Source organism: Phoenix dactylifera, chromosome 11 (assembly GCF_009389715.1).
Source record: "Phoenix dactylifera cultivar Barhee BC4 chromosome 11, palm_55x_up_171113_PBpolish2nd_filt_p, whole genome shotgun sequence".
Taxonomy (NCBI): Eukaryota; Viridiplantae; Streptophyta; class Magnoliopsida; order Arecales; family Arecaceae; genus Phoenix; species Phoenix dactylifera.
In genome coordinates this window covers 16,730,196-16,744,109 of record NC_052402.1, presented here as the reverse complement: position 1 = coordinate 16,744,109, position 13,914 = coordinate 16,730,196, and the positions used below count along the sequence as shown (strand labels likewise).

Sequence of the window (13,914 nt, the reverse complement as noted above, 5' to 3'; positions counted from 1 at the left end):
GAAAGATACAACCTATCATATATCAAGAACAAGTTGATTGATAGATTAAAAGACTGTTCCACATGTCACATGTGGGTAGACCTTACAATGTTTTGGTGACAGAAGTGGTATGTCCTATATAGTCTCATTCTGCTTGTCTTTAAATGAAGAATACATTCCAATACTGCTGTTGCTGCTGCAGAATTGTCATAAACTTGAGGAAGAAACAAGCAGCAATTGGACTAGATTCGCACACCTAGTGCTAGTAGATTGCCTTGGCAGGCAAGCACTCCTATCTCACAATGTAACCAAAATAAGTGCCATTGGATGCACTTTATTAATGGACAACTTCCAATATTTCTCTTTTACATTCTTCACTAATTTTCTACTACGTTATGAACAATTTACATGCGCATGTTGGAAGATTTCCTTACACTTTTGAGACTAAGAAGATACTCTGAAGCAGAGAATCACATGAAAAGCTGCTCTAAATCATCATGGAACAGAGAGAAAGCAATGATGGAATTAAAAGTAAAAGCCTATAAGGTCAAGTAAAGATATTCGTTAGGAAATACTAATGATGTTGCTCACAAGCTCCAAATTCCGGTCAGTAAACTCCGGAATCTGTTACTGTGGAGCTTCTTGACGACCTTCTTTGCATCTGCTACATCGGCCTCTGCAAGCTTCTCTAGATGCTTCACATACTCAGAGGCCATGATCTTTTTCCGCCCGCTGCTGCTCTCAGTTAAGGACATGAGAGCAGCGAGCAAGAACTTCCTTGTCACCGACTTCTCTTCGGGATTGAGCAATTGGAGAATTCGATTCACGTTTCGATCTTGCCGTATGAATCTTCTTCGGTTTCTCTGAACCGAGACCATGCTGCAGATTGCCTCCGCCGCCAACTCCCGGACCTCGAAAGATCCAGCATCAAGTAGCTTGACAAGCTCTGGCATAAGACCGGCGTCGCCCATTGCCTTCTTAGACTCTTCAGATAACCCACAGAGACGAGATGCAACCTTAAGTGCTGATTCCTGGATGGAGATCTCGCCATTTCTGAGAAAGAAGAGAATTCGGTCGATAAACCCGGAGGCCGTCAACGAATTCATGGAACTTGGAGGTGAGAAACAGAATGCGTCGATAGCCCCGAGAGCAACCTCTCTTGCCTTTGAAGAATAATGAGAATTTGGATCCAGGACTTGAACAAGTGACTCGACCACCCCTTCTCTTACCACCTTCTCCTTGATAGCACCATCCTCACAAGCAATGGTGGTCAGGAATTCTATTGCTTGGATTTGAAACACCTCCTCCTTCGATCTCGAAAGCTTTACGAAGACAGAGACTGCCCCTTCTTCCACCATGAACCTCCTGATCTCATCCACGCTGCTGAGGCTCTTCAGTATGCCGCAAGCCGAGCAGATCAATCCTCCGCTGCTCATGTCGTCGCCGCAGATCTTGAGCAGTGGGGTAACACCTCCTTGAGCTGTAACGGACCATGCATTATCAGAATTCTGCGTCAGTTTCTTCAGAGCTCGGGCCGCTCCCTCCTTCGCCAATTCGCTTCCGGACTCCAAAATCTGAATCAGCGGCGCGATAACTCCGGCAATGACAAGAGCTCCGCGGTAGCAGTCGAACCCCGCGATCACTGAAACAGCCTGCAAGGCCTCCTCTTTGATGCCTTCATCGCCGACTTCCAGAAGGCTCGCCAGGAGACCAACACCATCGGCCATTTCAGCCACTGCAATTCTTGCATAGCTCTCGTCCTCTTGAAGGATCTCATTAAGAGCAGCTAAGGCTCGACTTCTCATCTCCAAGTCCCCAATCTTCAGTCTTGAGAACAGATCCTTCACGTAGAACCTCATGTCCTCATGGCTCGAGCCAGCGCCTGGCCTCGACACGACGATGGCCCGAGGGTGCCTCAAAATCCCAGAAGCATATATTTCAGTTAGCTGCTTGATGTGGAGCTCGACCTTGGCAGCGATGACATCAAGGTCGCTCCTTTGGAGGAGCTTCCCGCCATTATAGGACTCCTCACTGCATCGGTGGGCAAGCACTTGGGCCTCGACTGCGGTCGATGCTGTAGCTCTTAACAGTTTGTTGAGCTCTGAATTGGCGTTGAAATCATTGCCGCCACCCATGGTGGTCAGGCCAGAGCGCAGCCGCTCGAGCTTGTTGCGGATCATCTGCCATTTGATAGGGAATAATTGGATGGAGTAGGAGGAGGAGATCGAAGAATCAATGAGCTCTGATGCTCGGCGGAGACTAATCTCTTCTTCCTTTTCTTTCATCTCTGGCTTTATGGAGATGATGGAACCATCTTCCCTGCAGCTTTGGTCACTAAATTCTCTTGGAATTTTTTGGTGGTTTTGGCTACAAGTGGGAGAGGATTGTGTGGTTTTCTTGGTAGGAAGAGGAACCTATAAGCAGAAGATTTTATTTGCTATTGTATAATCTATCCATACTTTGGTATCCATTTCGCTTGTGACTCTCCCATCTTTGCTCTTCTTAATGGACCTCTCTCTTTTGAGAAGTGGCAATTGAACTCTGACAACACTGATATTTACAGACCAACCTTGCAATGGGTGTGTAACGATTAGGGACAGGTGGAAGGTGGTGGGTTATTTTGGTCATCAGAGGATTCGGGGTGGTTTGGCCTATAGGAGATTCTGGTGAAAGTGGAAATCTATGGTAAGATGTTTGTTGGGAACATGAAAGTTCATAAAAAAAGTTAGGTGCTTGCTCTGGTTGGTGATGACCAAAATAGAGGTGTCTTAGGCGTAGGACTGATAAAAAAACCAATGGTATTTTGGATTGGTTAAAATCATAAAAGATTTCTCAGAAAAGAAAAGGAAGCTCTCTGTTATAAACTTCATTTAATTATTTATTTGCAAACTTTTCCTTGGAACTTGTATTGAACATTCCACATATGCTTTCTTATAAGCTTCTGCTTTCTACTAAGGTAACATTTGAGTTGCAATTGCACTATCCATATGTTCTTTTTATTTATTACTTTCTACGTTGCACCAGAAATCCACCTTGCAGTTGACCCATGCATTCACTGGAAATGGATTGTGTGGTGGAATCAAACCAATGACAAGGTCTCTGGCATTAATTATCTGTGCTTGAAGAGAAGCCTACACATGCCTTAAAAATACGAGAACATTACTTTTAGGCTGCTAGCTATCTCAAAGTAGGAACAAAAGCTGAGAGACCAATGAGTTTGTAGAGTTAATGTGAAGGAAGAACAGCTGCAGTCATGGACCACTTGAAGCACCCCCTGAGGGCACTGTGGCATATCTTTAATTCTCAGCAAGAGCGTGCCATTGTACCTCATGTGAGCCCCTTTGTTTGGAAGCACCTTGGGCCTATGGTGCCACGTTTGAGAGAGAGAGCGTTTTTATAACTTCGAGTAAGGCAGGTAGGCAAAGAGCAACACTCATACAAGTCAAGCAAAGTTACCACAAAACGCAGGAAGGCATGGGCTATGCAACCAAAACAAAGAGGATAAAACTTAATGAGGAGTCCTGAAGAAGATGGGCATGGAAATAAATGATGAAGGCCTGAATTCAGCCACGGGTGGATACAGAATGAGAACCGATGGGAAGATGGACACCTGCTGCTCAGTGACATTCGCAAGCTGGTGAAAAATCGTAACTCCTTTCAGATTGTTTATGTGTATCGGAAAGCGAATAGGATCGCAGACTGCGTTGCTTCTTTTGCTACTCAGCATTCGGAAAGAGTTCTTTGGACATATTATGTAGCCGCCCCTCTACTTCTACGTCATATTCTTTCTCTCGACTCTGTTAGTTATACTTTGGGGTTGTATGAGCAGCTGTTGTACCAAAAAAAAAAAATTCTAAATCTAGCGTTAAAATGCGTGGCTCCACGGGTTTCAGAAAAGCTACAGTGATAAAAATGACCATCAAATGGTCCTGTATACCGGTAGGTGCCCATTTTCCTAATATTATCTCGTCTGAAAGGGACAAACTGCCTCACTGTTCGTATTCATTCTCTTTATAAGCGGCCTCCCTGTAATGACGAGGACAGTGTTTAAAGCATGCTAGCCACCATCAACAGTAGTTCTTCCATGTGGCCTGCGCTAATTTTGTACGCTTTAACTCTCATTTTCTATTTTTTTCTTTTGTTCTTGTGCATGAAACTGGAGATAATTCATCGTCGATCACTAAATCCGACAAAATTCTATCAGAGATGATGCATGAATCAGCACATGGATGCAAATTATATAATCAAAATTCTCACGATGCACATTCGTGTGTATTACGGATCAGAGATCCAGAGAAGGTACTACAGTAGTACAGTACTAATTACGCACTGAATTTATCCTGAAGAAAAGCATCGATTCAAAACTGCTTTTAAAATAGAGATGAGCTAATGATGGTGGTTTAAGAAAAACAATTGGTTGTGATGTTATCTCATGATATCAAATAATACAAGTGACTCATTATTAGTTGATTTCGCTTTGTAATGGTAGTGTTTTCAGGTTGAGACCCACTTCAGTGGACCAGAAATGACAGGATAACATGGCGATCATATTGGCTTCACAGTTATTGGCTTCGAATCCACAGAGGTCAACAGTTGAGGAGCCAGAGAAATAAGAGGTCTACATATATCTTCTTCTTTATGACTTGTTCAAAGTGATAAAAGTCAAAAAGGACACCATCTAAATTAGGTACCATGAAAGGTCCTTGTGTGATGGAGAAGGGTGTTGGTTGCTTAGAAAATCATTGAGTAGGGATGTAAAGTTTTCCAGGTATACACAGGTACAATTTCCTTAGCTTAGAAGAGTAGGTAAAGATTACTAAATATTGTAAGATTTTGATGCTTATGTCTCATAGAAAATTAAGAAGATTGCTATGGTAGGGAATGGTCATTGGTTTCTCTATCGAATCAAGACTAGGAACTCTCCAGTAGGTTCATGTAGGGTGTCGTTCTTCGTCATATGACTACATGGCATACGTTTTGGATTTGTTTCCAGACCAAGCAAAAGGCCCAGGGTCTATTTCACCAGCCCAAGTCCTTTTACTATTTAGACTGAATCCCTATCCAAGAGTTTTGACCTTTGACAGAGACAAATGGCAGAGACCTGGTACAAGCAACCCTTTTTTAATGAGAATAGAATACATTTTAGTAACACAATAACAAGCATTGCCTCCTTGATCCAAATAATAGAGCTGCAATATTTACTTTTGAAGGCATTGATTAAGCAAAGCAACAGTGCTAGAATACCGTTAACCACATTCATGATGCTATAGCAGCCATGGGAAAAGGGCAGAGGAAATGGGAGAGAATCGAGAGAGAGAGTAATACTTAAATCACTGGAATTTCGTGATATTAGTTCATCTAGCTGCTTCTTTTTTTTTCCCGATGTGAAAAGGAGAATTCATTTAGCAGTCTATTATACTGTTCATGTCTCCATATCATAGAGACCCTTGTGCAAGTCTGGATGTCCAAAGGTATGTAGACTAACATGTTGGTTTGACTCATTTTCCATGTCCTTGGCGGCAGATTTCCTGGCCAAATTTGGATGCCCTAATTAAGAGAATGCCAGCCAAAAGACTTAGTAACTCTGTTAGTTTTTTCCCGTTTGGATTAATTTCTCCTATTGATATGGATTTTGAATGCTTACGAGATCATAATGCATCTAGGTTTTGGATCAAGAACTGAATGAGGTTGCCTTTGCATGAGGAAGATCTTGGTACAAAAATTTTGCCTTTATTGCCCCAAAAGTCAGATAGTTTTTCCAGGTAGTAAATATTTGGAAAACTAACAAAAAAAAGATTAAAAAGATCCATTTGGTGCTGGTCTCGGGGACCAAAAAGAAATAAAAACCGATAAAGCAACTGAATCATATACCATGTTAAATGGCTCCACACCACTTCAAAAGCTTCTAATTTTCAACCACATGTGGAGTAAACAAACAACTAGAAAATAAAGAGAGGAGAGAAAAAAGAGACAAACTGAAAGCAAGGTCACTGAACCAATTCATATATCATGTTAAGAAATGACCCCACCTGCAACAGTCCGAGCACCAGAACCATGAGTAGAAGCTCGCATTAAAATTCCCAGCTCCTTACCGCTGGTGAAGAATCCTTTCCTGTGGCTTGTATTTGCCCAAGTTTCTGGCTGACAGAATTCAGCTACGTAGTAGATTTTAAGTGCTCCCCTACGTACTCAACATCGACACGATAACTGCTTTCATCCACATCAGGCCTGCCACTTAGAAAATGAGAGTCTCCTCCAGCCTCCGATTCACCAACCAACGGGCAATGGAAGAATAGAATGCTTGTCCTAGTCATCCATCACTTACGGTTAAAAGCCAGCGAACCAATCTAACCAAGCTTTTCTGAGTTGCAGCCAAACTTGTCGATGCCCTTTGTAGACCCATATCAGATAGCAACAGAGCTAACGTTACACCTTGAGTCAATTCAAAGGCAGCAAACTAGAGTAACCGATCCTATTTACCCCACACAAGGAAACAGAATACAAGCAGCGTTTTTCATGCATCAACTGTTATTTGTTACACAAGAAGACATACAGATTTGCCAACCTAACTCCACAGCTCTCTCTCCCATATCAAGGAGAGAAGATGGATGCACTGCTGCAGGGCAAGGAGAACAATGCACTGGAAGAGTCGGGCACTGACTTGCACCAACACGGAAGCAATCTTATCCACTCCAAATCACATGGGCGTACCACAAATCCAATTCCACCAGCCAAAGCACCAGTATATGTTCCCATCGTTAGTCCAAGCATGCTGCTGGGCCATTATATGCCATAGCAGCAGCACGACTGATACTTGGATATTCCAGGACATAGGCTGGTGGACGTGGCCTGTCCACCATTACCTACTGTAGTCACTTAAAACTATTGTATCCATGATATTCTGTCAGGAAACCAGCATTAGAATTGGAGTTCTCTGTGCTCAATGTCCCACATTCCAACAAGCTCATAGTCAGCACAGTGATGGAAAGACAGCCAGTAGACCTTGCAGCAAGATGCGCTCCGCTTGGCTGGGAAGGCCCTCGGTGAATTTGATGCTTCATACTCCACTCAGATAGCTCGTTTCATCCAGAAGGTGCATGTTCATGACCACTGGGAAAGAAAAAGGGAGAAAATGGAATAACACAAGCTGAAACTTTTTTAAAAGCCGTCTTCATCTTTCAAATCAGGGTTGCATAATTGCAGGACTTTGACATGCCGTATGGCCCACGGTGGCAATGTATTGTGGGGGCCGACTTCAGTTCTTTCGCATTATGGCTGTTTCATCTACTTCAGCATAGGCAGTGCGATCTTGCTCTTCACGGGTGGAGTGGCTCCTGAATCAGATACAGATCAGTTATTAGCCATAGATACAGTAAAAGCATGAGACTCTTCCATCTATCTTCTAGCCTCTAATATTTTCCTAGAGTTTGATATGTCACAGGAATAAATTGTTATCAGAAAGAATTGTGCATCATTCCACAATCCTCAATTCCGATCTTCTATTCACCTGTCTGGTTGCTATGTTATACACCTCCCCCTGTGAAACCTGCAGGAATGAGAAAAATTGATTGGAATGTAAGAAAATCCTGTAAGAATGAGAACATGCAGATATTTGGTTTAATTAGAATGTAAAGATGCCTTTAAACTACTATTTCTACTGGTGAGGTTGGATGAGAAGGGATCAATTTTCCAAATGATGTATATTTAAAATGCACACGCTAGACTCTAATACCAATTGCATTGGTGCTAGAATTTTACAGCCTCTTACCATACATAACAGGTTGTCTATTCCAGTTGTATAACCCATTGTTCCTGAATCAAGTTAACATTCAGAACTACTTGTCAAAATTATTGAGGCTAGCATGCCAATGTTGCCCATTTCTTAATGACTAATCAAACCTGTGAACATTTGGGACTATAATCCAAATGCAAGCTTCTTCTAAATGTCTAGGCTCCAGATTGAAGGTAATGATTCGACAAACCTAACCAATTAGGCAGGCGCTGCTTCTTTAGGAGCAAATTGAACTCTACCATGAAGTACCATCACATGGTTTGGCGGGATGCTACAATTAATAGAACACAGATTTCCTACTTCCTATCACAATTCCCTTCAGAAATACTGAACTTAAGGGAATTTGAAAAGTCCGGTCTATGGAGGCGTCAAGGTGGAGCTACCATATGTCCCCATCAAATATTTTAGTTAGAGGGAAAAGAGAAACTACCGAGAATTGGATGATCATCAGAGGGTGAGAACAAAGGGAGGGGCATCCCTTCTAGGCCCGGCAACTGACCGGTATACGTAAACCTTCTCAGCATGCATATCATCACTCTCATCCTCCTTGATAACCTCCACATTCAACCTTGGCATCTTCCTTGCCAGGAGTTGACATCCATTCATTGTCAAGTTGCAGGCAGACATCCAAAGTGACCTCATGGATTCATACCTCTCAAGCCCTGAGAGCAATGCTGCATTCCCAAAAGGACAGTCTCTTATTTCCAGCTTACGCAGCTTAGGGCACCCCTCTAAAACACATTGCATGCCTCTATCACTGCTGCCTGCAAAAGCCACCGACAGGGTCTCAAGGTTCTTAGCATAGGTACCAATATACTCAAAGGCCCGGTCAGTCAAAAGCCCTGAAACAGCAAGCCTTTGGAGTTTACTGCAAGTCTTTACAACAGAACCGAAGGCTTCATCCATGGGTTCATTGGTCAGGTAGTCAGGCTGGCACATGTTCATTATACAGAGACGGAAGTGGGTGAAGTTAGGGCAGTTGCGCACAACAGTTGCCACTGCAGCATTTGTCATCTGACGGCAGAAGTAGAGAACATAGTGAAGATTGGGGCAGCCCTCGGAAACAGCAACAAATCCAGATTCAGTGACGCCACTGCCACCACCTTCCATGATCACTTCCTGGTCAAATGGGTCTGCTGGAAACACTCGGAGTTCTTCTAGCAGATGACAGCTCGATGCCACAGCTTCTAACCCTTTGTCTTCTACAGTATCTAGAACCTGTAAGAACCATTATAGAAAAAATAAGAATGGTGGAGACGGTCATTGATAATGCAAGGCCAAAAAATGCCAAAATGCTCACCATCCATCCGAGCATAAATCTCAAGAGTCAGAGAAAGTTTTGCTGTCAATATATTATCCTACCACATAATATCTAGGCTGACTTGAACTTTAAGGAAATTATAAAGATGGCTTCAGCATAATTGAATAACATAGTCATTATTATTTTTTTCAATGGAGGACAGCTGCAAAGGAGGAAAATGTTGTTTGAGATAGTGGTTGCAACTGAGACAGCAGGCAGGCCAGCAAGCTTGACTTGAGAAGAAAAAAAACTTAAATTTGATGTTTCCATGTATTAATTAAGTATGTGGGTACAATAACATAAATTTGCTTTCAGGGTTTTATGCTCCATATTTAGCCAATTTTCCACCCAACAGAACATCCGAAGTTGAAACAGAGGGCTCAACACTCTGCTACACTGAGTTCTTTAGTGGGCACAAGCACTTTCTACTTTTCTAAAGAATGTAGATTTTTTCATTCAGATAATCTCATACAGTATTTGAACTCTCAAGCAACAGAAACGGCTTATCTTTCAACTTAGCCTTTTGAAACTCGGAATGATGGAGTGAAAGAGAGAGATGTTGAAAGGAAACCTCGAAAGGCAATCATATGTTGGAGGGCTGGAGCACAGAGAAGGAAGGCTGAAAGACTGGTATGATAGAGTAATTAAGCATCACACCTAAAAATGAACATTGGAGTCAATAATAAAGCCACTTGAGAAGCAAAATGAGAAATATATATAATTTTGAGATGTAGATTCAAAAGATCTGCACAAACTTGCTAACACGGTTTATCTTTCACCAATTTCAGCAGATTTTAATAATTGAAAATAAGTCAAATACTGTATGTGGTTGTGAGATAAGCGATACTAACATTCCAGTGTGTTTCTTCAAAAAAAGAAAGAAAAAAACAAGAAGAAGAAGAGATTAGTGATTGCCCTTTTTGATTAGAAGAATAATGAAGAAACACAAAAACAATTGACCAAATTATGTACAAGAATAGAGGGAAAAGCATAATAAAAGTTGGGAAGCAAATGAAACTTTTTAAGTTTTTTTAGTGCTTACCCATAGTCGGCGAAGAAGAGGGCAATTTTGCAGAAGCTTTGCCAGTTCTGTACTTTGCAGAGCTGTGTAGCTCAAATTCAAGAAAGTCAGATTAGCACAGACAGGATATAATGCTGGAAGATACACAGAGGAAACTTCCCACAAGCCTGAGAGAGTGTTGAAGTTCTTGCAGTTGCTGAATGCACTTTCCAGATCTGCATCTGATCGGAGTTTTTGATCTTGTGAAAATGAACCAGTTCCAAGCTCTGTAAGTTGAGGAGATCTCACAAGCAGCCTCCGTATCTGCTCCAACGTGACATGCTTATTCACTTTTAATACCTTTAAGGACTTGCACCTGGCCACTAGTCTCTCCAAGGCATCAAAATTTACTTCAGAATGCAGATTTGCAAAATTAAGCGCTTCCAGAGATGTGAAGCTGTCAGGAAAGCAACTTAACCAGCTGCCACCAAGATCATCAATCCCACTCTCCTGTATGTCAAGCTCAGTCAAGTTCCTGGAACCAAGAACAACTTTTAGCGTATAAAAATATTTACAAGAGAAATCCACAATCAACAGAAGACAAAAGGTTGAATATGCACAGACAGAATTCACCTATTTTCAAGTTTTTGATAAATAAAAGATACGAAAGAAAAAAGGGAAATACAAGCTAATCAGTGAAAGGAAGCATGTAGCTTCTAATATCAAAAAAAATATCTTCAGACCATTCCCAATATAGTTTAGTTTTAGTCTCTGAGAAAGCAAATGCCCTGTTTGCTTGGAACTTTCATGCATGAACCATACACACTGCTTTGAATAAAGCTACTTGACCAAATTTCAACATCCACATTTCTAAACTGTTTTGTTCATTCAACTCACAGGCCAGTGAGCCAGTGTGTGCACGTGGTTTTCTCCAATCTGGCCCCAGAACTCTCAGCAATAAGCAATCATTCATCAAAGACACATTTACAGAAACATGTATAAAACAAATTATGATAGCCAGACTAATGATTTGTCAGTTAGGAAAGCATACATTAGTTAGAAAGCCTGTATATTTTCTGATTCTGTAATTAGACCTAATCTCCAAGAACCAAGTGTACCATAACTGTGACTTTTCTATAAAACACCATACAGAGATGGAATTTCGCAAAATCCGGTCACCTAAAAAAAACAATAAACTTCTGTAGCAATGGAAGTCATTTGTACTTGAAGGCCACTGTACTTTCTTTGTACTGAACAACCTCATGCATTTACCACTGCAAAATATAAACACAGATTACCTGTAATACTGATTGAATTGCAGTTGATCTGATGAACATCAACTAACAATGATTGTGAATTGAAAGTTGAGTAACAATATAGCTAATAGCAGTTGGATGATCCCTGGGATGAAAGCGCATTTAGTGCATACATAATCCCCATGTGGCATGAAATGCCATACGCATTCATGATGAGCCCCTGTAGACAGAACGTGTATCCGTAGGAGAGCAAAATTGCCAAAGTATTTGGTAGATGGAAAGTTGTGTGTTTGCTTGGCATTGTTCTTATAACTCAATCATTAACCAGATTGAATTGCATGTTAACGATAATGACAACGTTATTTTATTTTAAATAACAGTTTTCAATAATCATCACAACAAATATGCATTTGAAGCCACAAGATCTACTTCCGGAATATCTAGAGACTAAACCATGGAAATAATCATCTATCATGTCCATGTAGATGCCGAACTGGATTCTTTCATGAATAATGGAATTTAAGCATTTGTTTCTCACTTACAGTAACATAAATTTCCTCTACTGAAAGCAGTAGAAAAGGCAAGTTAATATGTATGCATATAATAATAACTTCTACAAGCACATACAAAAGGAGTCCCACTACTGCGGTTCCATCAACAATCTGTTTCTCTAAGGTGAAAGCATTGACCTAGAACATCTCAATCCAAACTACAGGGCAGAAGCTCAGATCACGAGCAAATAAAGAAGCTTTTTTCCAATTTGGAAACGTTTATGACAGAAAATCATTAAGAAAACAAAACCAATATTCAAGTGATTAATAATAATATCATACCTGCAGTAGGTTGCAATGGAGGCAAGACCATCAGTGCTGAAGCCATCACAACTGACAAGGGAAAGAGCCTTAAATTCAGGAAAAGATCGTGCCAAGAAATCAAGGCTCTCGTCTGTCACTGTCATCCTTTTAAGACGGAACTCCTCAAGGAAAGGATACGCTGAAGCAAAAACTACAAGCCATGGATGGAGGTCAGCCCCCCAATTTGGTGGAACAAGGTTGAAATCATAGAACCGTGGCTTCCCCTTGAGAGTGACACTCCGGATATTTGGAAATCTACGAGCTACCATCTCCGGAGACACAGAGTAGCAGTTCCCAATAAATACATGGGTCCGGCTCCATCGCTCAGCATTGTACCAGTCTCTGCAAACCAGAGAAACGGCACTGCGATCCTTGTGACACTTCACAAAGATAAGAACACGTTCCAAAACTTCATCGGGAAAGGATAGGATGCGATTCTCTGGGGACTTCTCCTCTGTATCCAATTCCTTCTTCTTCTTGATAGCCATATCCCTTTCAAAAAAATCTGAATCTCCTTGACCAGTAGAGGAATGGCAACCCAAAAGCTCCCGCCTCAACGATCTCAGCCTGCTCAAGGTCTAGTTTCTATTTTATTCTAAAATGGCAGATTTCTTCCTAGACTCAAAAACTCAACCCAGGCATCATCTGTGATGAAGAAGAGAATTGCATCTAACTCTTATAATTTTATCCAGGGTATAACCCTGAAATTCTAGACTTTGTCCCACTAAATAAAGTAACGATTTTTCTCAAATCCACAAGTCAAGAACCTTAAATTTGCAATGTTCCACAGAGAAATGAAGATAAAATCCTAGACCTAGAGTATCCGCTTCAAAGATGAGACATCCTCCCAGGTTAAAGAATGTAAAGCTTTTGTTTTATTTTATAACTACAACTAAAGGAAAGAAAAAAGAAAATCCCCTAAGGCTAGCCCTAACCTCTCTACCTGGTAAAACTCTGCTATTTGAGCTCTATAGATTCTTTTTTCCGCCTAAACGCCAATAACCCCTTAGGTCCTAAATCAAAAAGCAAAACACTCCAAATTAAAGAACCGCAGAACGAGAGGGAAAAACTTAAAGACCACTCTATAGAGACCGAACGCCAATGTCACTCCCCAAAGTCCACGAAGATCCGCCGGCGAGCACTCCGTTCCCCTTCCAAATCAGCAAAAGAGTGCAGGAAAAGAAGGAAAGGAACAAGCTTTTTTTGAGAAACGAACGAGCTTGATCAAGAAACCCTGATTTCCCCCAAAATCCTAGCTGTAAAAGAAGACGAAAGAAACGCGGGGAGAGCAGCCTACAAAGAAGAAGGGGGGAAGAATCCCTGTGCCACCTTAGGAATAGAAGCAGGGTACCTCCATGGGAGCCGCCTTTGGAGCTTCTTGGAATCGAAGCCTAGGGTTAGCGTTAAGGTTTCGAGAGATCCCGGAGCGTAAGAGAAAGAAGCGACCAACACAACCAGACCTTGCTCCCCTCTCCTCTCCTTTGAAAGCCTTTTGGGAGCTCCAAGCGGTTAAACGGCGAACGGGAAACCAAATATAAAAAAAATAAAATAATTTTTTTTTTTTCCTGAAAGAGGTTTTTTTTCCTGAAAATATAAATATTTGAACCGCTTGGGTACTTGCAAAGTATAAAGGGTGGTTCCACCGTAGATCCAGCTCCAGTGTAGAACAATGTTGAGTAAATACTGTAAAACTATCCGGCTGAAAACTTTATACGGAAATACCACTTGCTTAT

At 41.4% G+C, this 13,914-nt stretch overlaps 2 protein-coding genes across 3 annotated transcripts; both read right to left on the bottom strand.

Annotated features, from left to right (window-relative positions):
• Positions 1-336: 336 nt before the first annotated feature.
• LOC103714780 (vacuolar protein 8-like) lies at positions 337-2,484 on the bottom strand. Its single transcript, XM_008802186.4, has one exon. It carries the CDS (start codon positions 2,262-2,264, stop codon positions 567-569), a length of 1,698 nt encoding a protein of 565 aa, XP_008800408.2. The 5' UTR covers positions 2,265-2,484; the 3' UTR covers positions 337-566.
• Positions 2,485-5,819: 3,335 nt separating this feature from the next.
• Positions 5,820-13,679, bottom strand: LOC103714767 (protein TRANSPORT INHIBITOR RESPONSE 1-like). 2 transcript variants are annotated; one of them, XR_003387097.2, is made up of 5 exons: positions 12,161-13,679; positions 10,114-10,606; positions 8,202-8,989; positions 7,487-7,525; positions 5,820-7,313 (listed from the first exon to the last, which is right to left on the bottom strand). XR_003387097.2 is itself a non-coding variant. In XM_026807563.2 (4 exons), exons 1-3 carry the CDS (start codon positions 12,667-12,669, stop codon positions 8,219-8,221), a joined length of 1,773 nt encoding a protein of 590 aa, XP_026663364.1. In that variant the 5' UTR covers positions 12,670-13,679; the 3' UTR covers positions 5,820-7,525; positions 8,202-8,218. The 2 variants fall into 2 exon arrangements, 1 of the variants encoding a protein (XP_026663364.1); XM_026807563.2 differs by having other exon boundaries at positions 5,820-7,525.
• Between the last annotated feature and the right edge of the window lie 235 nt (positions 13,680-13,914).

Excerpts from the sequence above, each read along its gene's own strand:
- LOC103714780 (XM_008802186.4), bottom strand. The coding sequence starts at position 2,264 with ATGAAAGAAAAGGAAGAAGAGATTAGTCTCCGCCGAGCATCAGAGCTC.
- LOC103714767 (XM_026807563.2), bottom strand. The coding sequence starts at position 12,669 with ATGGCTATCAAGAAGAAGAAGGAATTGGATACAGAGGAGAAGTCCCCA. Across the intron at positions 10,607-12,160 it reads TCCATTGCAACCTACTGCAG|GAACTTGACTGAGCTTGACA; the intron begins GTATGATATTAT and ends TCTTGGTTCCAG. Across the intron at positions 8,990-10,113 it reads CTCTTCTTCGCCGACTATGG|GTTCTAGATACTGTAGAAGA; the intron begins GTAAGCACTAAA and ends TGGTTCTTACAG.